The 26,751-nt window shown below is 42.0% G+C and overlaps 1 protein-coding gene across 1 annotated transcript in view; it reads left to right on the top strand.

Annotated features, from left to right (window-relative positions):
• LOC308142311 (formin-1) overlaps positions 1–26,751 on the top strand; it is a gene marked incomplete at its 5' end in the record, with an annotated part of 66,224 nt that overhangs the window by 21,336 nt on the left and 18,137 nt on the right. The window contains 10 exons of the mRNA XM_080512659.1: positions 1,573–1,634; positions 3,743–4,461; positions 8,592–8,733; positions 17,095–17,182; positions 20,318–20,379; positions 21,062–21,150; positions 22,054–22,183; positions 22,286–22,432; positions 22,524–22,583; positions 24,173–24,293. Of these exons, the coding sequence (XP_080368785.1) occupies positions 1,573–1,634; positions 3,743–4,461; positions 8,592–8,733; positions 17,095–17,182; positions 20,318–20,379; positions 21,062–21,150; positions 22,054–22,183; positions 22,286–22,432; positions 22,524–22,583; positions 24,173–24,293 (1,620 nt within the window). The remainder of the gene's footprint in view (positions 1–1,572; positions 1,635–3,742; positions 4,462–8,591; positions 8,734–17,094; positions 17,183–20,317; positions 20,380–21,061; positions 21,151–22,053; positions 22,184–22,285; positions 22,433–22,523; positions 22,584–24,172; positions 24,294–26,751) is intronic.

Here is a 26,751-nt window from a genome sequence, read left to right as displayed (position 1 = left end):
ATGTTGCATTTATTTGGAAATATAATGACTGTGCTGGTTGACTTATGTAACTGCTTTCTATGAGTAAAGCTTAAGCACTGTAGTAGTTTTACACACATTTTCAACACTCTTTCTTCACTTCAGGTTTGTGGAAATTGATTTTAAAATGACTTTGATCTCGAGTTCACAGTTTGAATCTTTGAGGTAAAACTATTTAAATCAATCTAAAACTATTCCAAATCTCCGTCAGCATTAATGTACTGGACTGTGTTTCTGTTATATTTTGAAGTTACTTCCAAAGGGGACCGTATTTATTGGGAAATATTGTGTAAATGAAACAGATTTTTAAGTTGTGTTGTTTGGTTGGAGCTTTCGTTCGGCTGATGGCTGCTTTTTAAAACTGGTTGGTCGAGTTATGAATACGTGCCTTTCTATTAGATCGACCCACCCTGCTCCAGAATGACAACATTGCTGTTGTTGGTATTGTTCTTGTTGTTGTTGGTAATGCACGTGTCCTGGGGGATATTCCAGAAAGTGGGTTTTGTGAAAACTTGAGGCATGTTGGCCCTGTAATGTGGGAAACTCTTGAGTTATGGGTTCCAGAAAGAGAGCTGAATGAAGCTCGGAGTCGTGCTTCACATCAGAGTGAAATGGTAGTTTTATTTATAACATTGGCAAAGCAACATTGTGTAAAGTGGTTAGAATAAATTCCCTTGCACAGAAACCCCCCCTACTATTTCATTGAATGCACACTCCAATATTGACTTTAAGACTCCAGATCAGTACCGCAAATGCAGTTATGGAAGTAAATGAGTGATTTCAGCCTCAGAGTTTCGGGTATAAGAGTAGTAATAACAAAAATACATTTTATTAATATAGAACATTTCCTAAATCTGCTTTACATCGCAATACATGCATCAAATATAGAAATGCATATATTTCCCTTAAATCCCTATTACTTTATTTATAATGCATATTACTTTATTTTCTTTTATCTTTTTACTTTCACCAACGAAAGTTGCAAGAATGTTTTGTGTTCTTCGGTGTGTATTTATTTATTTATTGGTTTGTATGTATATATTTTACCAACTTCTCACCCAAATTACATGAAACTTTCATTGATGATTTGTCATGAATGAAGGACCCATCGATTCGGTTTTGCGACGTTAACAGCTAATCGTTTCCGAATAAATACATTTTAAAAACTGTGTAAAAAATGTCCCATACAAAGCAGATGGGAGAGGCGCCTCATCGAGGAGATCAAACTTGATCAGTGCCTGTTGCCACGGAGACGCTCCCTGCTCAGTGTTGTAGCTCCATGACACGGTTAGCATCGATATGAGCTTTCCTGATTGAATTTCTTTAATTTTGTGATCCTTGTGCAAGTATTTGATGACAATATTCATGAGGCCTTTGTTGGACCTGTTCAGTTTCTAATTTTTTTTTTTCCTTATTGAGAAGTATCCTTCCCCGAAATGCAGATTAGAAAAGAAGGCATGTTGGGGGGGGGGGGACTCTGATTCAACAGGCCAGTGTGTTTTTAAATGTGTATTTGAGTTTCTGTTTCTGTTTCCTTGATGTGCCTGTTTTCAGAGCACCAGGCGGCTCTCTTCCAGCTGAAGAGGGAGCGAAAAGAAGATCTGGAGAAGATGCATGTAAGTAATAATAACCTCAAGAGACACTGAATGAAAAGCATCAGAGAATATTGGATCAAGAGTCTTGGCAGAACAGTTATTCTTTACCTATGCATAAAGCAAATATGAATGAAAGGGCAAATTAATTACAGAAATAGATTGGATTTTTCTCATCACCTTGAATTATTACACGGATCCTAATATAAGAGATCAGAGATCACCATAGAAGCAAGAAGTAAACAAAAAAAATGCCACCATGAGCTATATATCAAGTTATTGATTAATGACTTGATTATTATTAATATATCCGTATGTCTTGTGCCTTTGAGAGTTGCAGTTTTCTGTAATGACCACAAGATGGCGCCAAGTAAATAGGAATTGTGCAGCGGCTGCAGTTGAAGGCGTAAACTGTTAAAAAACGCTTACAAATGTTGAAGTTTTTCATGGGTACCATTAATCTCGTGTGAGATTTGTATTGAGCAAGAATGAGGCACAAAAATGTTTCTTTTGAGGAGAAGTGGTCATATTGGGCCAAACTGTTGCATTCTGGTCTATATAATATAATGAAACATAATGGCATGTCACTCTTGATATTCAACATATTCATAAGTGAAAGCCAAGATTTGTTTGAACTGTTATGTTATTATGTGGGTCATACATGTGTATCGGTTTCTCGGATTTCTGCCACACGGTGGCGTCTTGGTCTCCATTAAGGCGTTGATCAGACATGATTATATTCTGGTGCCAAATGTCAAGATGAACTTTAGTAATTCTCCCCGAATCACTTCTGGGAAACATCTTGGGAAGTTTTATGTGATTTTTTTCAGTAATAGCCATATCATCAACAAGAGAAACAAAACCAGAAGAGGGTAGACAGACAGGCACAATAATGCTCATTATTATTTGGTTATAGGAACTTGATGGGTGAGAGCTTAATATTGTATTAATTCTATATGTTCTTTTCATGATTAGATTTCATATATGTTCACTGAAGCTGTTTCATTGTCACTTTTACTCACAGCTTCTTTTCAAATGTACCATTTCCGTCATTTGTTTTCATTTACATTCTCAGGAATCACATTAGGGATATATTTTTCTTCACTTGTCTAAATACACATGTTAATGGAGAGGTTTCACCAGAACGTTGTCACTATGGTTACTGGTTTGCACTCTCACACTGAAAATATTCCCATTTCCAATCCAGGCTTTTCTGAGTGGAGTTTGCATGTTTCTCCGGTTTCCTCCCACAGTCACACATTGTTCATGGATGTCTTTTTTGTGATTCGCAGGTGTTGTTTACCAACTTAATCAAAGAATTTACCCTTGAAAAACCAAAAAGGAAATGCTCCCCTGTCCCCGGGCCTCTTTTATAATTTGTACCAACCGATAAATTGCTTCACGGACCACTTCTTTGAAAAGTCTGACCTCAGAATTTGTTTCCCAGCCAGTCCGCTGAAAGGCTTTAAATTATTGTCAACCTTCAGCGGACTGATGCTGACACAGGGAAACATGTAACGGCAGTCGGCCCACAACAAAGGCCATGAACGTGCCTAATTCTGTTTCTTAACTGACACGACTTAACAAGGAACATGTGTGTCGATCTGTTGAAAAACAATTTCCTCCAAGGCTCGAATCAATACTTTGCTTTGGTTGGATTGTTGGATTGTGTTGTTTTGAAATGCCAGATGATTTAGTAAATGTTGGATATCAAAGTCAGATTAGAGATGCACGTATTGGGAATTAGAAGTTAGATATGTTTGTGTTGTTCCCACAATATCATCATTATACACGGTTATTTCCTGGAATAAATAAAGTACACATTTTAATAGACTTCTCGTGCATCTTGAGCAATTAGAATACCAAAAAGTAAATGTTCAGTGGAACAGATATGTTTTTTTATGTTATATTCCTCATCATTCTAAATTATGAAAATTAAAAAAACAAAGAATGTTGCATAAGATTAAATATTGTTTGTCACTGTTTTTTTCTTTGTTTTGGAGTTTTTATGGAAGGCCTAATTATCATAAAATATTTGGTTCCATGCTCTAAATATCTATATCTAATCTATGAAACAATTACATTTTTCATAATGTTCTAGTTTTTCTCTGATTGTTTTGCTTTCTGTTCAGGCTGACTTTGAGCTGCAGATCTTCCAGCTGCGCGGTGAACACGCCGTCTCCATCTCGACGCTGCAGGACGAAATCACCCGGCTGCAGAGAGACCGGTCGTACAATCCGGGCCAGCAGCCCTGCGAAGTGCGCAACGTGGCCGTGTCCACTGCGGACGACATGGAGGTGAAGACCTCCCGCACCGTGGCCATCCAGACGGACAGGGAGACCTTCGTTAAGACGCCGGACGGCGAGGGAGGCGGTCTTACTCAGAGCCCGAGCCAGGCCGCACCGAAAAAACTCAACTTGGACTCTGTGGGATTGGCCCTCAAACCTCAAACTGCCCCGGGGGCTCCTGGACCACCGCCGCCGCCGCCACCTCCACCTCCACCTCCACCTCCTCTACCAGGCTTCTCAGGACCGCCGCCTCCTCCTCCCCCCCCACCTCCTCCTCCCCCACTGCCAGGCAGCACCGGAGGCCCTCCACCTCCGCCACCACCTCCTCCCCTCCCTGGAGGCGGCCCACCGCCCCCGCCGCCTCCTCCTCCTCCTCCTGGCCTACCTGGAGGTGGTCCACCTCCCCCTCCCCCTCCACCCGGCTGTGGCCCTCCACCTCCTCCCCCGATGGGGGGCTTTAGTTCTTTCTCGACGGTGGAGAAGGCCCCACGGAAACCTGCTGTGGAGCCCGCCTGCCCCATGAAGCCCCTGTACTGGAGCAGGATACAGATAGGAGATAATAAGTGAGTATGGCACTGAAACGTCCAAAAAGACGGTGCTTTCCATTGAGTAACTGTGAAAATATGCATTCAGGCTGCACACTGCATCGCACATCGAGCCACCTGCATAATACACACGACAAAGACCGACTGAACTCGAGATAAATCACATTTCTGTGCACGTAAATGTGATTAATCACGATTAATTTCTAAAAATAAAAAGATAATCGCGTGATTAACTCATTATATTGGACCGACAGTCTTCATTGTTTCATAACTGATGGAAGCAGAGGCACAAAAGCACAAAAATCAAGGATGAATAACCAGAAACAAAACAATCAGCACATTGCTGAAGTGAAACTTAAAAACGCTGCAGGCTCACGTGATGGAAAAGCCTCCAAAGAAAAACAAGTCCAGTCACAGTGAATGAGGGGCAAGAGAAAGAACACTGTTTTGTTCAGTGTTTATGTTTATCACAAATCTTCTTTGTCTGATGTCGTGCAGCCTGATATCATATCATTAAGCAGGACTATAGGAGCCTTGTCTACTTACATGTTTTATACTTAAACACATAAACAGTTATTTAATTTCATTTATAGTCAGTCATTTCTATAGATCAGTACAAACTTGTATGAAAACATCACAGCATGATTTACTTTTGTGGTGTTGTTACTCTTGTTTCCATGCAGTGGAGCATCAGTTTCCATGAATTGCAGTTTGAATCTTACATTTATGCGAGTGGTTTGGTGTCGCCACTTCACTTTCAGCCCTGCCAGAGCTTGAAGTGCTGATGTTTTCTTAGAAATCTCAGAAATAACAAAACTAAGTTATGATTCACCTGAACAGGCACTGGAACAGTTTTTTAATCATTCAATCTGAAGCTGACATGTGGCTTCATTAGAGCAACACGATGAAATTAGCCACGGGATAATTGCTGTTTATTGTAGTTCTGCAGGACATTAGAAATTAATGAAGTGAATATTTGGTATTGGTGTATTAATTACAGAGTACTAAAAAGACTTGTTTTTATTCCTCCTTGTAAAACTGATTAAAAACAACAGAAATTAGTCACAACCACATAGTTTATAGTTTTTCCAAGTCACCTTAATAACTTGATAATGTCGGTTTGTATTGGCCTAAAAAATAGGTTTTTGACAGTTTAACAGAAAATGCATTTAAAAAAGTATAAAAATAATGGTTGAGATCTTTGGAAAGTATAATCAGGGTCTGAATTCTTAGGTGGATGGGAGGGATGTGCCGTCTTTTGTGAATGTATTCCTCCTCCTACTGAATTAGTAATGTTAATACATGCAACGGCATGGTCAGGTTCCGTGTGAAAATTATGTAGATGATTTTGAAATATTTCCATTAATGATGCACAATATATTGCACATTTATGGTTATCGAAATATGTACATACTAATGCTGCACAAAAAAAGTCTAAGCTGCATTAAACTATGTTTCCATGCACTGTCAACATTCAAACAGATTTTTAAACATGATGGAAAAGGGTAATTTATTACAAGTAATGTATGATAAACCATCCCAAAAACTTGAATTGATTGACGGCCCCAATTGTTCAAATCAATTCAATTTTATCTTTATAGCACCAAATACGACATGGTACTTTGAAGGCATTATTACAGAGAAAAATCTGACTATTGTTCTATACCTGGTGGCAACAGGGCAGAAGTTAGAAGAAACAAAGCATAGAATTCTAAGAAAGACGACCAAAAACAAAAAAGTCAACAGACTGCTCCACTTAATCTTTTAACACACATTCTCACCACATAGTAAATTGCAGTATATAACAGTATAAGTAGTAGGTAATATAGCAAATATCTTTAGTTTCTTCATCTGCACTCTTTACTTTACTTTTACCTCGTTACTTGTGATTTTTTTTCTATATACAAGCTGGTTGATCTTCATCATTAATATCAATTTGTAGTGAGGAATAGTTAAAACCACAGTGGAAATAGAGCAAACTGAAGATGCCTGTCTCACCGGCCCGGGTCTAACAGGGTCTCAGTCTCAGACAGATATCGGTGATCCAGCCACACTCCACGGTCTGAAGGCTCGATTCAGATGCTCTGTAATAGTAAGTGGATTATCCAGACCATTTACAGTAACTGTGGTTGTTTCCTTTGAGCGCCAGCTTTCCGGATTTATGGCCTCGTATTTCCATGGATGGATTAGTGAGATGGAAGCAAAGTTGCGGTTTGCGCTGTCTTGCCGATCCTGTCCAGCGGTGGAGGACATATAGACCGCTCCGCTGCGGTTTCATGTCAGCTGTAAATCTCACTATAAAAGACCCAGTTAAAGGTGTATTAAATGGGTCAGTTGTTTCACTAAAGCTGGATCAGCTGTGCTATTCGCTGGTCTTGCTGTGAGTGTCTAAGTTGTGAAACTGGAGCTGCGTACGGTTTGAAGTGACGCCAAGCATCTGATTGTGAGCTGAAACTCAATGTCTGTTTGGCAGAAAGTAGGACCGTTTAGTTTTTTTTCTTCTTTCTTTTTAATCACTCATAGTTGTAATCCAGTCCCTAAAGAAAGAAGTTGTCTTTGGTGGAAAGTTTGTCACTGGGTTTGAGTGTAATTTTATTTTCCAAGCTGGTTTCCTGCACAGTTGTAGGACAGTCTTCTGGCTGAAGAAAAAAGATCATTTTCATCAGACAGTATCATTATATGTCCAAGAGCAAACTCCACACAGCTAATCACATCACAGCGGCATGTTAATTCTATTTTAAAAAGCCCATATTAGACAGGTTTAAACAATTCCAAGTGTTAGAGGTCCAACGAGATTGTGTTCACAGTTTATTTCAACAAATCCAGCCCTGGCTGCTTCTGCGTCTGTGTCCACGCCTACTCCACACTCCGCTTGGGTAGAAGAGCTTCCCGGTGATACAGATTAAATGGTTTCCCTGTTAACTGGTGACGTGACCCTTGTTGCTGCTAATAACGGAAGTGCCGTACCTTTTGTGAGTCTTATTTTAATATATGCTGTTACTAGCAGCGGCGATGGATGCTCAAGGAAGTCGGTCACTGTTTAACAGGGAAACCAGTTAATCCAAAACACAGGTACAATGGGCAAATGTTTGCAATGGATTTATTGAGATGACTCGTATAAATTGTGTGATTCAACAAGATTGAACCAGAATCAGACTTGGAAGGAGAGACTCCTGAAAATGGCGATTTCAAAATATTGCGAGTCTGAAAACGTTACTCGGTTTGTTCGTATGTACTCTCACAGTTACTGCCGAGTAGCTAACACTAGCTCTTGTTAACTATAAGGGTAACTGATACAGTCTTTCCATTTATAGTGAATTTATTCAGTACATCAGTAAGGCAGAGCTCCACTACCAGACGGAGTGGTTATTTCTCTGCATGACATCATGAATTTGCATAATATGGGACCTTTAAGCCTCGATGAGCCTTACAGCATTTGTGCTCCTGTGTTTTAGCTTTGTTTTGTTTGGTAAGTGGGGAGTGATTTGCGGACACTGGCTCTTCTTGGTTTCCAGTTCAATCCTCCATCTCGCCCAGTCCATGTGTGGAAGTATCAACAAGTTACTATTTCAGCAGCCATCATTATCAATGAGGATGTGAACATGACCGATTAGCTTGTTAAAGCTGCTAAATCGCTAACATATCCATTGATGATAGTTATAGCGTCTATACTTTGAATGGATTTACTTGAGGGTGCTATAAAAGTCAGTGGGACTAAGAGATATGGAGAGGGAGAGCGCGGCCGTATAACAATGTTCGTGCCGAGCATCCACCTGACGTTCAGCCTCCTGTTTGTTTTCCACCGTTACTCGGCAACTTCTGCAACACAGCATCGCCTCCTCGTGTTCTTTATTACAGAAACAAGCACGCCTTAACCTTTTTGTTATTTTCCTCGCCGAGCTCATAAACAGTGCTTTTTAAAGGCAAGATTGCAGGCGCTCCTGCCAAGGTGCCGTCAGAAAAGGTTGAATAAACATCAAACAAGCTTCCACAAATAGAGCCGTCAGTCTGATCCAGTAACCCGCTCTGCGGGGGGGGGGGGGGGGGGGTTGTTGCTGTAAATGTGATCAAATGTTTTGCACCCTCTCACCTCGGATTCAGTGCAATCAAAAGTGTAATACTATACATTTTACTTCACTTTATTCTAGCAACAACACACTGTGGGGTTCTCTGGAGGAGCCAAATATAGTCGACCCCAATGAGTTTGAGGACCTTTTCTCCAAAGCCACGCTGCAGCCGAAGAAGAAGCCGCTGTCGGACACCTTCGAGAAGAAAGCCAAACCTAAGAAGGTAGATGCACTGTCGTCTTTATAATGTTTGCATGTTGTTTTTGTCAATGGCTGTCTGCCACTTTTTCTGTAATGGGAAGGTAAGTTTATAGTTGAGTTTTAAAGTTTGTTTCATCTAAAGTGTTTCCAGCTGGGACATCTTTCTGCGTGTCGACATGATAAATTCCTAATGAGGCATCATATAAAGTCAGAATAACCAGACTTTGCTGAGCAAAGTTTAACTGGCTATCAAACGGCAGCATTTCCACACATTCAGAGGGGACGTCTCCAGAAGACGCATGATTTCATCTTGGCGTTGCTCTCAGCGGGTGACCGTGATGGTCTCTAATCTGAGGATTTTAATGGAGTGAACCTGTTGGCCATTTTGTGTTGTCATGGGAACACTACCAACTGGGGAACAACTCGTTCCCGTTTGGTTGTCTTGTGAGTTCCCAGCATGAACCCCCGATAATGCTACTTTTTAACTTACCTGAATTCCAAGTCGGGACAATAAAAATCACATTAATAGATCTGAACATAATAGATCTTCTACCTGCTCTCAGGACAACATTAACACACCGTTAATGCTGACATTTAGAGCGGCTAAAGGATTGCAAAGGAAAACATGAACTTTACTTCTTTTTCATCGGAAATAACTGCTGTTCCAACTTTATTCACTGGGGATCAGCCTGTTATTGTAAGTACAGCAAAGTGATGACCATCTAACCCGGGAATGAGTAGCTTCCATGATTGTGAGGACCAGAAATCAGTACCAGGAGGCCAAATTATGGCTGAGCACTACAAGTATTGATTTCTATTCATGGCTACTTCATGAAGATTTTCGTTTAATTTTATTATATCAATACTTTTATTATTATTTTATTTTATTTTAGAACTGTGAGTATTTACATCAGGCCAAAAGGTGGAACAGCGGTTCGCACTCTCGCCTCACAGTGAGAATGTCCGGGTTAAAAACCGCCCTGGGCCTTTGTGTGTGGAGTTTGCAATGTTCTTCTTATGTCAGTTTCCTTCCATATGAGATTAATTAGTGACCCTACATTGCCCCTGGGTGTGAATGCAAGCGTGTGTCTTTGTCCTCTGATGGACCGGTGAGCTGTCCAGGGTAGATCCTGTCCTGCCTATAGTCAGCTGGGTTCGGCTCCAGCACCCTGTGACCCTGAATGGGATTAAGCAGTATCAATGGATGGATGGAGTATTTGCATCTGAAATTATGTTCAGATGTGGTTAAAATGACTCCTCTTCTTCTTATCTGTAAAACTACATAATGTTATATTTTTTAGAAAGTGGCAAGGATAAATGCAAACATTATCCCATGTCTGATCGAATTGACACAAATAGTTCAAATGGACTTATAACTCTTTGCATTAAAATGTGGAACAGTTCAAAGTGGATATTGTGCTGTTATTTCAATGCTTTGGCTCAGTCAAGATCAACTTAGGCTCTAATGTCAGGGGTGTCAAACATAAGGCCTGTGGGCCAAAACCAGACCGAAAGAGGCTCTAATTCAGGAAATCACCAAGCAAAATGTGAAAATTAAAAAAACCTTTTTTTAATCAAATTTCTTTATTTGTGGACAAAATACAACACTGAGACTGAGAAACTGAAATATTGGTGATGCTGCCATAAAAGATAGCAAACTACTAGGCGCCTCAAAGTCACGCTGTCAAGGTGACCGCTATATAAGTTTTTTTAGAAATTTTTCTGTATTTTGCTGCAAAAGATTTCATTAGAATTGGCTTTATGTTGAGATGGTAGTCATTTTCTATTTCTGTTAGACATTTCCATCATGTATACTCTGCACCACAACAAACAAAATCTTTAAAGTATACATTTAAAGGTTATTATGGCATTATTTTACCAGGCCGGACCAAGGCTGTATGTGGCCCCTGAATTAAAGCTTGACAGTTCTGTGCCAACCATGTGAGAAATCCTCAAGTTTCCCTTATGATACTAGCCGTTCTCATTGGACGTGTAAAGCTACATCTTCTCCTTGTGGTGCTTCACTGGTCCATCACATGCTGTCCAGTGTTTGGAGAAGTTTCCCTAACCGTGCGGCGTGGTAGAGTATATAGGGATCGAGAAGTTCTTCGTGATAGAAACACTGATTGATCCTCCTCTACCTCTACCCACCGAAGACTCACTTGTTGATGTCCTGTCAGATGATGCAACTCTGCACTTCTTGTGCCGCGTCAGCACCCCGGCCGCCCCGCGGTCCTCACCGTGGCGTCCGAGCGCTTCGAGACCGGCCACTGCTCCAGACTTTCCCCGCTAAATCTATACACATCCCCTATTCTGATCAATTTAAGGCTCCAGAGGGCCGCTCCGTGTGTGTGTGTGTGTGTGTGTGTGTGTGTGTGTGTGTGTGTGTGTGTGTGTGTGTGTGTGTGTGTGTGTGTGTGTGTGTGTGTGTGTGTGTGTGTGTGTGTGTGTGTGTGTGTGTGTGTGTGTGTGTGTGTGTGTGTGTGTGTGTGTGTGTGTGTGTGTGTGTGTGTGTGTGTGTGTGTGTGTGTGTGTGTTTCCATCCCCACGTCTCTCCATTCAGTCTGGTCACTCAAACTGTCCAACATTTGATCCAACTCAGACAGCCACATCCAGACACAAATCTTGCCAACTGTCTCCTGGCTCTGCTGACGTCAGCCTGCTGGAGGTTTGACCCCACCAGTGGAAACGACGCTGCTGAAAGAAATTCATATCAATCCCCCCAAAAAAACCTTCAGGTTGAACACTGCAGCATTTTCTGCAGCGAACAGGGCGTTCATCGATGTTTAGACCATTTGTTTCTAGTACTATCATTATATCGTCATCATTCAAATTCAATTTAAAGGTCTGCTTTTATAGTCAGGCAGAGAACTTCAACTTCTAGATAAAAAAAAAGAAGAGAATATGTGAAGGCATGGTCACTTGGAGCTTGTTTGAATTGTTTGAAGGTTATCAAAATGATAGAAATGTGTTTATTGAATAATTTTTCATCCCTTAATGTTTATGCTGTGTCGTGAAAGGATGAAGAATTCAGTGAATCATTGGTTAGGGATGATTTCCAAGAAGTTCAGCTGAGCGAACACTAACAAAATCATTAGAGGAAAGGATGAGGGGAGATTCAAGTGGGATTGAAGAGTCGAAGATAAACAGCTCAGACAGTAGTGGATTGTTAACCAGGCCTTATATCTGATCACAAACTTGACACAGAACGCAATTGAAGACAATTCTGGAGATTCATGTGAAACTTTAAGATTGGAGGACAGGAAGCATAAGGGGTATGTTGCCAAAAGTGACAAAACTGAATGGGAAAAAAAACCTGACCACTGACATTCCTATGAGAAATAAGCAATTTAATTGTTTAGCGACAATATTTATTTCTTAATATTGCATTTTTGGCTAAATTAAGGGAACATTAATGTCAATTTGGACATGTCCTCTTCAGTTAATGAGCTATTCAACAATATTCTAAGCTCCATAAGACGTACAAAACAAAATAAACCCAATTTCACCAGTGTGTCACATAGTGTAACATTTATTTCAGTCCTACAAGGGAAAAAATATGCAGAAATCAAGGATATAAGCGTGATCCTATATGTCCTGCTCACATCACTTTCAGATTTGAGTTGTATTTACTTTTTTTTTTCTTTTTTTTTTTTTAATCATGCCATGATTAGGGACACATGATTATACATGACTTCATGGAAATAGAATGAGAAGGTACGAGATAGTTAAGAGTGCCGTCATGGAAGCAGGAAGTGCACCTCTAACTTCCTATACTGATAAAATAAGTAAACCCTGGGAGATGGACACATAGAAAGCTTTTGTTGTTTATCTTAATCGTCTGTATATATATAAAAAAAAAAGTCTTCCTTATTCTCTCCATGAAATGCTTCCTGGTGTATTTGTGATCGTGGCCCAAGCTAACCAAACAATATGGCCTTGATGTGACTGTGTAACTGCAGAATCCAACCAGGCGGTGTTGTGAGCCCCCCCCCCCCCCCCCCCCGTGTGTGTTCCACCACCAGCCAGCACACATGCAGACGACCTGCCTGATGCCTGTCATCGCGCAGCGCGGTTTCCCGTTGTGTGTGTCCGATCTTTCACGTGCATGTGTCTGTTGGCGTGCACCCGTGCACGAGTGCCATGACAGCACATCCTCACGAGTCATTATGCACTTGCTCAGAAAGTGTTGCCAGATCATGCAAAACGCCACAGACCCCCCCGGCATGGCGGGGGGGGGGCTCTGCGTGGCAAGAGGAGATGAGTGTGTGGGAAAGGAATGTGTGTGTACATTATGCATATGAGCCACTTCCCCGCTCTTCCAACGACTGCGCGCTCCGAGAAGTTAAAAACTCGGGGGATGCAGCCGATGCCTACATGAGTGAGTTAATCTTTATCATGTGTTGCCATAGAAAAAAAAATCAAAGCTCTTGTTTACGCTGGAGCCCCGACTCTCCTCGGCTGATTAGCATATCAAAGCTCGGGGAGATGACACGGAGGAGAGCTCTCCCACCAGAGCTGACCGGACCAGGCTGGACCGGGGCTGTAATTGCATGCATGTGGCTTCATTTCACCGGACTGGAGAAGGCGATGAAGAGAGGGCACCTATAGAAGCAGGGGAGCGGAGGATGGGCACGTTGGCCAAGAGGAAGTTAAAGAAAGATGGACGAAGGTGTGGAAAAAGTCATTTCAGCATGTATGTGACGTTGGGTTCCGGTGTGTGGATATGCAGGGATGCTGAGGTGTTGGGTAGAAGTAGGACACCTGTGGCTTGGGGCTATGACGAGAGCAAGTGAAAGGACAGAGCAACAAATATCAGATACAAGAAAATCAACACTCTGCAAGACTTGACGGTTCACAAGCGTCCTGCTCCTGCAGAGATCCTGCAGGACATCACAGAGGACAGAGTTATACCAAGTTTACACAAAGTGGATCCCCTCAAACAAAAAGCATGTTTATGGGAATAACTTGTGAGCAATCATGAATGTGTTTATTATAGACATTTTTTTTGAAGCTATGACGTGAAAAGAGTGGGCGTGAGACGGACACTGCTGCCGGAGCCCGGGGGTTTTACTCTTGATGGAAAGACTTGAACCAGCTGTTATTTTTAATATGCGATTCCAGACAGATAATCAGACAGAGAGTCACCACGGAGCAGGCCGGCTGCTCAGCCGTGGCTGTGTAAACTATCCGCTGGGCTCCGGCTCTGAATGCGGCCGGCCCGCATCGCCTCACATCAGCCACCTGCTTCAGCTCAAAGCCCCCGACACTCCCCACTCCCTCCATCATTCACTTTATTTTCTTTGCCCGCTCCCTTTCTTCCCCTCTTCTCCGTTTTGTTACGAGTTCCCGTGACAAATCCCCCCCAGTTCGGTTGGCATCCACAGGAGGGCGCCATTAGCTATTGGTGTCTACCTGTCTCAGCATCAGCATCCAGCCTCCACCATTAACCCCCGGCCTGTTTGTGTGTGAAAACAAGCATCCAGCATCAGTTGTCTTTTCTCATTAACTTAACTGTTTAGGCTAATTGGCGAGTTCTACAGCCACGGCGAGCGGGAAAGGTTTCTGGGCTGCTTTTAGTGTGGCCCGTCCAAAGTGGTTAATTAGAGGTGTTGGGAAAGCCTGGTACTCAGCCGTCTCAAGTCCCCAGAGTGGGAGATCCCTAGTGATCCAGGTAATAGAGCTGGAAGCAGCATGGCACCCACTAACGCCCTGTAATGCAATACCTACTTCTAAGGCTTCTGCTCTCCAGCTCCCACTGGACAGCCCAGTAGCCGACAACGCCATAATACCTAATGAAGAAGCCTGACACATTAACTTTTAGAGCGGGGCTTTACCTTGCCAAAACTTTCTCTAGCTTTACGGCTAATTCAGTCATAAGTAATTGTGACCATGTGTAGGTACAAATAAAAATCCTGTGAATTTATAGTTTGTTATAAAAGCCCTGCTTCTCTTCGCCTTGCTCTTCTAGACTGTCCTTTTATGTCGCCACTGTTGCCTTTGTACTTTCACTGCGACTTGATATTTTTTGATTATACCTCACACATGTTCCTGGGTAAACTCGAGGAGGTGTTTTTTTTCTCTCTCTCTCTCTCTTTTTTTTTGTTCCCGTTTAACTTTGCTCTCTCATTGATGTAACCTGACAAAGTGGGTCTCAGCTATGCGTGCGCGCTCCACGGTCACAGGTCCCCTGCGTCACGGTGATGGGTTACCACAATGAGTGTTGATTAGTTCGGTCATTTGGGTCAATCAAGCTGATCCGGAGGCTTCTTAGACTGATTCTGTCTCTGTCCGCATCCGTCAGCATCCACAGACAGGAGGGGGAATTTTTTACCCTCATATTTATCTATGAAATTAACTTTTCTGTCTATTATTCACTCTCTGTTGCCCTTTTTGATAATAACAAGCTGCAAAGAACTCAAAGGTATAGATTATTGGGGTCATTTTAATGTTAAAGGTTATTTGTTATCACAGGTATATCAAAAAGGATTAGATCATAATCTGAGGATCTTGAAATCACGCATCAAGTATTTGGTCATTCGTTTGCTCAGTGTTAGTTTTGTTTGGATTAATGGATTTTATGCTGTGTGGCGCCCTTATTCTTTTCTTCATCTCGGTTTTGAAGTCGTGCATCTCTTCACTGATTGAATCCAGCCCCGACCGCGTCATCTCATTCAGCGAGTTAGGATTAGCAAGATGCTCACGGTCCTCATCATTTTTATCCATTGTGTTTGGATTGGGTCCTTCTTTAATGTTACTTTTCTTCTTGTTGTTTTTTTAAACTTCCCTACTCCGACTGATGAGTGTTCTTTTATAGATTGTGGAGAGCTTTTAAGCGAAGTATCGATAGAAAAAACTCCTGCCGCCATCTTGCGGAAGTCCCTTGCCGTCTTTCCTTTTAAAGATTCTTTAAATGTCATTCAATGACAGGTGGGAGCTGGACATGTTTGATTTAAATCGTAAATCTTAGGAATTTCTCTGCCTAAGACATGCAACCAGATGTGGTACCTTTTTTACTTTTTACTGAAGCTGACACTATTGATTTTTAAATTTTTATGTGATTCCCCTTGACCCAGTTCATCCAAAACAGTCTGTTTCCTTCACAGATCACACCCTGCATTTTGTTATTACCAATTTATATATTAAATGTCTTGTCTTAGTACCTGACTGCCAGTGGCAGCTGACCAATAGAGGGTGCTAGGGTGCCACCCAAACCCCCAAAAAAGAATAACTAAATTGGAAGACTGTGATAATGTCCTATATGTTTGTGCTAGCAAACTAACAATGAGCCTTGAGCTGTATACGCTTCATTTTTGATAGATAATCTTCAATAAAAGAGAGGATTACTTGATTTCTCTCTCCCTTGTGTGCATGTGGAGCCTGGGGTGCTTCAGAAATCACCCTGAGGAGGCGGGGTTTAATTGCATTTTCACCAATTACTGATCAGCAGTTTAAGTTAAACCAATCAGCATTATTTGATGTCCGAGACTTGAGGCACTTTTCAAATCGCCCATTGCCTGTCTTGCTCGTCAATTTGATAAAGTCAGTTCTGGTTTGTTCTGGCGTGTTTCTACAAAATGTTGAGATGTGGCAATGGAGACAATGGGCAGTGAGTCTCTGATTATTAACTCTGTTAAATCTTTTCTAATTTACCCGTTTCAAATGACAAATTTGGCTGAAAAGCTGCCGTCAGGTTCAACTTTCTCAATTATAGTTATTTTTGAACGCACACAAACAGAAATGTGTTCAGAATTTTCCAAGTGTGTACAGGTTTGTTGCCGGTTTATAAATATTTAGGCAGAAAGTCTAAAAGCTTAAAAAAAGCACAGACTATATTGCAAGTGTGAGGCACAACTCTAAAATGCTTTCAAAGATGGATTAATGTATTGGTGAAAATATACCTGAGGCTGACTTTAGTTTTTTTCTAAACTCAGACCAACTGTCGTTTCAAGTAAACCAGACCCAAAACACATTCAATTTCTAAAAGGAACCAATTAAGCATCTGCTTATATTTGTTTACAAGTATGTTCATAAAAGAGTAATCCGAATAAGTGCTCTCTATGCACTCGCTGTTTTAAAAAAAAAAACAGATTTTTTTAATTCCCGGGGGCCTCTCTCGATCAAAAAAAGATTGCTGCAATGTGGTTTGTAAATGCAGTGTATTTAAATGACTTAACATTGGCTGAAATTCAAGAATAACGGAGAGCCCCACCTAAGAAATTTACCCCCAAGCTGCTACTGCTGAATCCATCCATCCATCCATCCATCCATCCATCCATCCATCCATCCCAATCCTTTTCAGGGTCACAAGATGCTGGGGACTGTGTATCCTGCACCATTTATCACCAACTCTAACTGTATGAATCATTTTCTGTTCTTGTAGATCATCAAGCTGCTGGATGGGAAGCGTTCGCAGGCCGTCGGCATCCTCCTGTCCAGCCTCCACCTCGAGATGAAGGACATTCAGCAAGGTGAGACTCTCGCTCTGATCTTTTGAGACGCTCGCATTCTTACAGTATGTTTTCCTCGTATGGATCCAGCCATGATAAACCTCTCCTCCTGAATTGCATATGGACTTATTTTAGAAGATGAGATAGGGCGCCCTGCAGCACAGAATACTTTCCTACCTCTTGACAGCCACGAGTTTGTAACTCGAGACACTTTTCTTTTTTCAGAGGGATTAATCTGCGTTTCAAGTGGAACATGGGTGATTTTTCCAGTCAGTTTTGTGGAAAGAAGTTGCCTCTATTTGTCAAAAAAGAAAAAAAAAGCGAGATGGCACCAGCTGGATAAAAACAATCTTTCACTTTTTTCTCGAACTGGTGAAAAACCAAATTAACAGCTATTTCAGTTAAAGAGCTGCAACGATTGATTGCATGCTTGGTTATTCAGTGGAAAATGCAAGCATGTGTGTGTGTGCGTCTGTGCGTGCACATGTGTGTGCATGTGCGTGTGTGTAAACACACAGTATGTGTGTTGGGGACATCGTAGATGGGCCAGGAATTAGTCCTGTCCTGGGACTGTGGCGGAGAGTGCCTGCCGCCTGCTAGTCTGAGCATGCGGCCAGCAGATCTGTTTATTGTAGCCAGTGACGGTTTCCACAAGCCTAATGGGACTGACACCCCACTAATGATCTAAGCATGTACAAAACCACCTTCCAAAGTTAGCAGACACTGTGCTACCACATAAAACCACCTCAAACACAAGCCAAAAAGCACATGCAGCAGGACGACCATCTTGTTTAGATTTTTTCCCCTTCTCTCTCTCTCGCTCTCTCACTCTCTCTCTCTCTCTCTTCCTCTCTCTCTCCTTCTCGCCCTTTCTCGCCGCACTCCAGTGTCAGTTTGCAGAGGTGGCTTGGTCAAAGAGGCCTGCTCACACCCAGCGTGAGGCTGCTTCCTTCAGCCTTAATGGGAGGTGTATGTGAAATGGACAATTTGAATCTGACAACGAAGGACAGCACCTTAATAAGTACTTCTAAGGACTCGAGTCCCTTGCCTCGCCTGCTTGCCTCCCCTTTGTTGCCAAATTAAAAGGACATGGTACATGTAATGTAATTACATCCACTGGGGAGGGAGCGGCAGGGTACGAGGGGAGTCGGCAGCACTCTGGTTAGGGGAGAGGGGTCAACTGCACCCGTCGGAGCGACGGGGAGGGAGGGGGGGGGGGGGGGGCGTAAGGCCACCATGGTTCAAGGGCAACGGGAGGCTCGCCCCCCACCCCACACTCACCACCTCACCGCACGCACGCACACACACACACACACACACACACACACACACTGGAGTGAAAAGTGGAAGGAGAGGGTGTGAGGCCGTTGGCAGGCAGGCTTTGATCTGTCAGTGTGGAGAGATATCCGGCTCCCCTCGGATCAGAGTGCTCCTGTGCACACTGGAGCAGGCCCCCCTTTGGTGTGTGATTGACGGCTGCATGGCTGAGGGACTGAATAATCCACTCTAATAAGACGTAGGAAGTGGACCTCCAGCGTTTTCTCTGATCCAGACGCTGGGACCACATTGACAGGTTCTCTTGCCACAGAACAGCTGGGAACCAGAGTGCGACGTTTTCGCTGGAGGCAGAGCGCGATTGGAAAGTCGGGGCAGCGTCGGAGGAGCTGTTAACATCAACTTCTGCCAATGTGAAACATGAAACATCTGCCGGGGCCAAAAATTACAACAGTAGCTCACATAAGGGACATAATATATTATTTTCTTTTTGTGATTTCATGGGGTTATGGAAAGTCACTGATCTCGATTTTTAATGTTTTGGACTTTTTTTGTGTGAAGATAATAACAATAGACATATAGAAAAGGGGGGGAAAGGATTTATACTTGACGTTTGGCAAGCTGAAAGTTTAAAAAAAAAAAAAAAAAGCTCTAATCATTTGACCTTCTAGTTCGGAGTCAAAAGTGCAATTTTAATAAAATTGAAATTACTTTTCTTAGGGTTTCAATCTACCAACCTTTTCATGATCGATTAGTATTTATTGGTATTATAAAGGACTGATCATTTTATCATCAACCATAGTCAAATGTAGATTATATTGTGGTCTAAAGTTAAATTTTCCTGCTGGAGCCGTGCCAGTCGGTTTTATGGTTGCATTTGAAAACGGTGATCCGTGTTAATGAAAGGTACCTAACTGACTTCAGAGCAGTAAGTGGTTAGCGGACCGCCTTGGCTGACACCAACCAGACAACTGTCAGCTGACACGGGAGCAGTGGAGCCGCCCGAATAACCTCCTCCACATTACCAAGCCATAAACTTGCGACACCTCTCAGACACAACACAGGAGTCACTTTCTCTTTTTGTGCCGTTGAATAAGTCCCTTTGTCCGCGCACACGTTTCTATTTAGTCCAAGCGAAAAATGTGCAGCACCCTTCGTTTTCACATGGTTTCTATTCTTATTTTGATCTCCTCCCACACCCCTTTGTCTACACCTCAGTTTTTCACTGGCTTGTTTATCACCTTCTGCTGCTGCGCAGTTAAATCGTTAGTTAGCCGTGTTGTTTCTGGCTCTGTGTTCGGAGGTTAAGCACTTTCAGGCTTTTTTTTTTTTTTTCTCTCCACAGAATTAGCTGAGGAGCTCCAATACAGATCCATCATCTGTAGTCTCTGAGTCAATCTGGCCCGCGCTCAGCCTCTCCGCATCAACTTAATATTTGAAATAGGGAGTGGAGTGAAGCTTTGTAGCAATTGGATTATGCCTTTTGGCTGTTCGGTGGAAATGTGTGGCGTTTATTCAAACTTCCAGGGTGACGATGAGTTTATGTCTCAATAAGCACTGGCAGCATTTAAAGGTGCAGTCGGTAAATGTAGGCAATACCAATTTGTGCATTGGGGGCAGCAGTGAGTCACTGTAGTGTCAAGTTTTCTTTTGAATGTTGTTTTTTTCGCTTACTGTTACTAAGGGCTCCATTTTTTGTGTGTCTAATATTCAATCTATTACATTTCTGATTGAAATGAGGACACAGTGAACTGTTTTATTGTTTTTCATTGATTTTTTTCAAGTCTTAAACACAATTTACGTACTCTACCTTTAAATGACACAATGCCGATACACTGAATGGATCTATTAACTGAATATGTTTCCTCTTGTCTTTACCAGCTGTTCTTAATGTGGACAACTCTGTGGTGGATTTGGAGACCGTTGAAGCTTTGTATGAGAACGTAAGTAGTAGTTTGTGCAGGATAATCGAGGTGCAATTTACTGATCGGAATGAGGAGGGATACATCAACAAGTATCTTCTGCTAGATGATTATTAAGCATTTGGGGGACCAAAATGTGTGGGAATTAAAGCTGCTGCACGAAGCCATGCAGTCTTTTTCTCGTAAAAGTTCTGCGGTTAGCTCTAATCCTACACACACAGACGCACAGACTTGCTTTAGTTTAAGTAATATAATTTAGCTAAATGTATTTTGTACTCAAAAAAGTTTTTCTAAACATGAAAAAGATTGCAGGGAGCTTATATCATAAAAAGATTACATATACTTTTACGAGAAAAAAATTTGACATAAAGAAAAGGTTTAAAATCCCACGTATTCCCCATTTTTTATGATTACTTCTTAAAAAGTACCAAGGAAAAAGCATTCTGGAATTTATAATGATAATAATAATAATAATAAGAAGAAGAATACTAATTATGAGAAGGCAGGAACTAATATGAATTAATGGTGTGAGTTAGAATAGAATACAAATACTTTATTGATCCAAGTGGGAACAGATTTCTTCCACAGTTCCTATCATAGCACTTCATATTTCCTCTAATATGCAGGTTTGTGAAAGTGTGAATGCACCGATGTCGATGTTGGGGTCTTTTTCTGATGGACTGTGTGTTTTGCCTCTGCTCAGAGAGCCACCAGTGATGAGATGGAGAGGATAACAAAGCATTACGAGACCTCCAAAGAAGATGAAGTCAAACTCCTGGACAAACCGGAACAGTAAGAGGATTTTACCTCACCTTTCCTCTTTTTAAGCACTTTTCAATATAAAGACAAATGTTACAGCTTAGAATTATAGATCTTTATTGTGTTTTTCCAAGACTACGACTTTTCAGATGACAAATGATTGATTTAAACATGTAAAAAGTCAAATGTTAAAGAATTAAATTTAATATTCTTTTTTGAGATGGCTAAATAGCTAAAATTATACGGAAAAAAACAACTAAAGTGCTCAAATATTTTACTTTTTTTGCAATTAATCAATCATATGTGTAAATTTGTTTAAATTATAGGAAACCATTTGCTATGCAGCAATTTGTGTGTTTTTTTACCAATATGAAATAAAGACATTATAACATGTAGACTTAATTCAGGGTCAGTGTTTCTTCCTGCAGCCCTCTGAGACTTTGTGTGTGCAGACATATGCGTTCATGGACCCTGCCGGGTAGTTCCTGTCAGGGTTAAGTAGTCCGGGCCAGTTAACGAGTCTCGAAGCCAGCGGTGCCGCTCAGCCTGGCCTTCCTATTTCCATGTTTGACCAGAGCTGTCACTATAACCGCCTGAGTCATCCCCACTCAGAGTCTGCCTCCATCACCGCGGCCTAATCACACAGGATGTTCCCGCTCCGCTCCCCTCCGACACGGCACTGTTTATAGAAGTCGTCCCGCATCAGGCCGGAGCTCCCTTTGATCAGTGTCCGTGCGCCGCTCGCTGCCTTCCCTCCACCCGACCCCGTGGACCTCTCAAACCCAGTCGAGCAGCGCCGCTCATGACTATCAGCAACATCGACTCAGGCCAACCCAAAATAGTTCTTCCTGTTAGACATTTTGTTTAATTCTGTCATAACACCTCATTCTCTTCCACCTTCCCCCTCCTCCTCCTCCTCCTCTTTTTGTTTCCCAGGTTTCTCTATGAGCTTTCCCAGATTCCTAACTTTGCCGACCGGGCGCACTGCATCATCTTCCAGTCGGTGTTCCTCGACACCATCTCCTCCATACATCGCAAGGTGGAGATTATCTCCAATGTGTCCAAAGTAAGATGACAACAGCAACAAACACGGCCTCAGGAGCGTCAGGTGGCTTCATGAAGGCTTCCTCATCTCATGAAACTGTGTGTGTGCGTGTGTGTGTGTCAGGATCTGCTGGAGTGCACCAGCCTGAAGGACCTCATGGGTGTCATCCTGGCATTTGGGAACTATATGAATGGAGGGAACAGGACAAGAGGTCAGGCTGATGGCTTCGGACTGGAGATCCTCCCCAAGCTGAAAGATGTCAAGAGCAGGGTAACACAGAAAAAAAATTATAAGCTGTTCCAAAAAGGCCTTCTGGCGAATGTTTCATTAGTTTCCGTCCTGATTGTTTTTTATCTTTCAGGACAATCGGATCAACCTGATGGATTATGTGGTTTCGTATTATTTGCGTAATTTTGATGAGGTGAGTGAACAGATTTAAAGATCTGCTCCTGTTATAATGTGTCCTGTCACTGTGACACCAGCACCAGATTACAATCTGTTGAAATATTGACAGCGTTGCACACATGTGCTGACTCATGCTGAACTAACTCATCCCTCCTGATAGTAACATGAAACGTGTCCGAGTGTGTAATTCAAATAATGAAAGACAATTGTTTTTCAAAATGTCATCTTTGCACAAAAACAATCAACAGAAGAATAAAGGAAAGTCGTTTTCGTGGAAGAAGAAGCAGATGTTTTAAAACCCATGTGGTCAAAAGCTGATGTGCGTCCCTCTTTTTGGGAGGTTGATTATGAAGAAAAGTCATGCTGTCTTGTATACGACCAGAAGAGATTTCCAATTAATTAAATTAAATTAAAGTTTAATGCAGGGGCTGCCAAGTACATTTGACTTGACAGGCAACATACATCCTAATTTCATGTTGAGTGGGCTGGACCTGTAAATTAGTACGATAAAAACCTTGAAGTTTAAACTTTAGAGTTTTTCTTTGTTGTAGAGCAGAATAAATGTGATGGAAACGTCAAAGTTTCAAGCTTTCATGGCCGCGTCACTGACGTCTCCGCTCGGGTTTCAATGTTGTATTGTGTTACTCCTCTTGAGAAATTTGTTTAAAAATCATTGTTTTCTTTGAAATGTTTACAATTTGCTTGGTGTCTTGGAGGACCAGACTGGAGCCTCTTGCGGGCCTTATGTTTGACACCCCTGACATTGTCCCTCATTTGATCTTGAGGAGGCCAAACCATTAAATGGTAGCATAATACCCCCTTTTGGAATATTCCAAGTTTTAAAGTAGAGGAGCGATTGGATCTTTAGTGAGCCGGATGAGTAAATTAGAGCATTATGAATATATAAATAACTAGAATTCTAAATCTCTGTCTTTATTTGAGTGCAACAAATTATGCATATGTCATTAAGAAGTTCAGGTTTAATGAACCATGCTTTTACAACACTTGAAGCACTGCAATTTTAACAATATCACCATATGCTTTAAAGTTACAGATCGAGTTTTATGACACTACTTGCATCTTAAAAGCCATACAACATTTGGTCACATGAAGAGCAGAATAGCTTGTCAAATACTAGAAATTATCTTTAATGTAGACACATCTGTCTACATCTGTGTAGTAATCTTGATCACCTGAACTGATTGAGCACATAATACAAACTACAATGGTGGTTGAATAAATATACTGGTTCTGGCCCACGGGCTCTACATTTGACACCCCTGGTTTAATGAATGGCTTCAATTAGATGTTTAAGGAATGCAGATAAAATCAACAATTTTCTATTATTATGCAATATTCCAAGTAAAAACAAATTTTTTGACTAATAAATGTGCTTTTCTCTACTGCTCAAAAACGTATGTGGCCCTCTGATTAGATGACGTAGGGAGAAGTATACATTTGTAAATATACTGGATTGAAATAATGAGTGATGAACTCAAACAGAACAAAATAACATGTGTGCGCTCACAGTAAACCGAGTGCACATTATTACAGCATCCTAACTGAGGGAAACCATTTAAAGTAACCTTTCTTTCTCTTTTTCAGCATGCGGGCACAGAAAAGAGTGTGTTCCCTCTCCCGGAGCCACAAGATTTCCTGCAGGCCGGTCAGGTCAAGTTCGATGACCTCGCCAAAGGCATCAGAAAACTGAAGAGAGATCTGACCGGTGGGTTTCCTCTGTTAAACCGATTTGTCTTCACTGCGGTGATCGCACCACATGGAATCTCGCTGCTCAGCTCGTCTTCGTTTCATTGTAAATCACTCAGCGTAATTTGTGTACATTACCGTCTTTCAGCAGAGCAGTTTGGACGTGAACGTACATCCCGTGGACTCGTCCTGCCCTCCGCGCGGAGATTTCTGTGGGTGTGTTCAGGACCTGGAATGGCCCGAGGGAGCTTTTCCCAGTTTCCAGACTTTTGTATCTTAACAACCGCGTCATCATAACACCGCAGCCTCTCCTGTTTCAGGACCGACGTCTGAGGCTTTAGAAGCGTCGTCATTTCACTGTCGCGCAGCATCAGCATCCCCCGAGAAAAGATTTCCACGTCGTGGAGGAACGACGATTTGGAGATCAATAAACCGAAACACTTTTGATGTTGGGTGCTCGGAACGTCTTGGGCGCCGAGACGCTCAGTAATCGAGCCAGCCAGCCAGCCTGTTAGTCTTGGCCAGGGCCACACGGGGGTTAAAGGCGATGCCCCCCAGTCCCCCTGGTGTCTGTGGTTATTTAAATCAACCAATAATACGGCATATGAAAGCAATTAGATATGCTCCACAGCTCTCCCTTACGTCTTTCGGATTGCTGTTAAAGCCCTCTCCTCTCTGACCTGAGGGAGAAATACAAAGAGTCTGCTAAAGTACCCAGACCCACCTCAAGCTGTCACTCATTTATTAGGAAAAATGGAAGACCTGAAGACAATAAATGCAACGCAAAGGGCCCTCGTATTTGATCTCTGCTGCGGCGCAGTCTGGCACAGTAGTCCTCGGGGGGATTAGCATCACAGGGCGAGCGTCTGATTGTGGATGTTTGGTTGGCTCCACCTATGACTCCCACCATTTTTATCCTCTCCAGCCGCCGAGAATAAATATTTATGCCGGGCTATTATAAACCAGCCTAAAGAAAGCAAGTGGTCCTAATTATAAAGCTAACACAGATCATTTCCATCCACACTGTCTGACACCCAGAAGCCAACACGGGATCACGCGTCTCCTCACCTGATCCCGAGGTGGAGGCGGTCCGCCGACTCCTGTTCTCCTGCCTTAAAGGCTCTGACAGCCCACTCACATACATGACATGCACTCATCAATAAATAAAGGAAATATCAGAGTAATGTAATCCATGTAAATGCTTTTATCATATACAATAAGCAAATCCTATTCAAATACGTAACTTTCATGTGTGTTAAAAGGAGTTTCTATTCTGGTTTTCAAGGTGTGGTTTGCTGGATGGGTTTAGATCAATAACTATAAATAACAAAAGTTCTGTTTGTGTTTTAGTGCAACAAAGTATCAATGTGTCGTTAAGTAGTTCACATTTAATTAACTATCCCTTTACAACATTTGACAAACCTTAAATTTAAATGAAAGAACTGCAGTTTCAACAAATCCAAGCCTCAGGTCACCGTGGGCTTTACAACTCAGAGATCACAGTGGAATTTTCAATAAACTATTTACATTTTATAACGCGGATGACATTTGGCTGTTTCATATTATGATCAGAATAACTTGTCCAATTCTGGAAATGATCTTTCATGTTGACACATTTCCACGTCTGTGACGTAATCGTGATCACCTGACCTGACTCATCACATGACACAAAATGAAGTAGAAAGAAGATAAGTCATATCCCGGTTGGTCAAAAAAAATATGTTGCAGTTAATTGGACTCCCTGGTGGTAGAGCTCTGTACACTCTTGTCTCACTTTGTACTTCAGGTGGGTGATAGAATGATCATACATTTCTCGTAGAATTCTGAGTATTTCTACATTAAAATATATTGTTAATGGCTGTGAGGATTCAATATCAAATAAGTAGAGCTTTAATGAGCTTTTTCAAAGTCTTCTCTGCAACCACTGGACCTGTTACACTACATGGTTTCAATAGAAACCTCATCTGCTTCACATGTAACACCGTATTTAATACTTCTCCACATGAGTTGTGGCTTTATGTTCCTGGACGTTGGTCGGTGATGCTCAGGAACCGCTTGGCTGAACTCTTCTTCCCTGGCTTGTGCTGAAACATGATCCGCCTTAGATGAGGCTTCCTGTTTGGGGAGAGGGTGATGACCTCTGTCTGTGCTCCTCTCGGGGGGAGAGGGACGAGTGAGACGCCACCAAGACCTGAACCGACTGTAGAATTTGCAGCTAACTCTGAAAATATCCTCAACGGATGCGTGCCTTCCGCTTTGGATCTCCACTATAAAGCTGATTTCATTCTAAGTATTCTCTTCAACTTAGGCTGTGGAGCAAGAATTTCTGGAAGTGACTTTTGCAGCCCTTAAAGATATCTCTTTAAATGCCAGGTTATTGGCGCAGACAGATAGACAGGGATGCTACTGAATTAAATAGGATCAAATAAAAAGAAACAGTCAGAGCTCATTTGCTACTCAGAGGAGTTTAGTGTTTC

The sequence above is a fragment of the Blennius ocellaris genome (genome assembly GCF_963422515.1).
Source record: "Blennius ocellaris genome assembly, chromosome: 17".
NCBI classification, from domain to species: domain Eukaryota; kingdom Metazoa; phylum Chordata; class Actinopteri; order Blenniiformes; family Blenniidae; genus Blennius; species Blennius ocellaris.
Note: the sequence above shows the minus strand (reverse complement) of the source record. Positions and strands in the feature narration are given on the sequence as shown.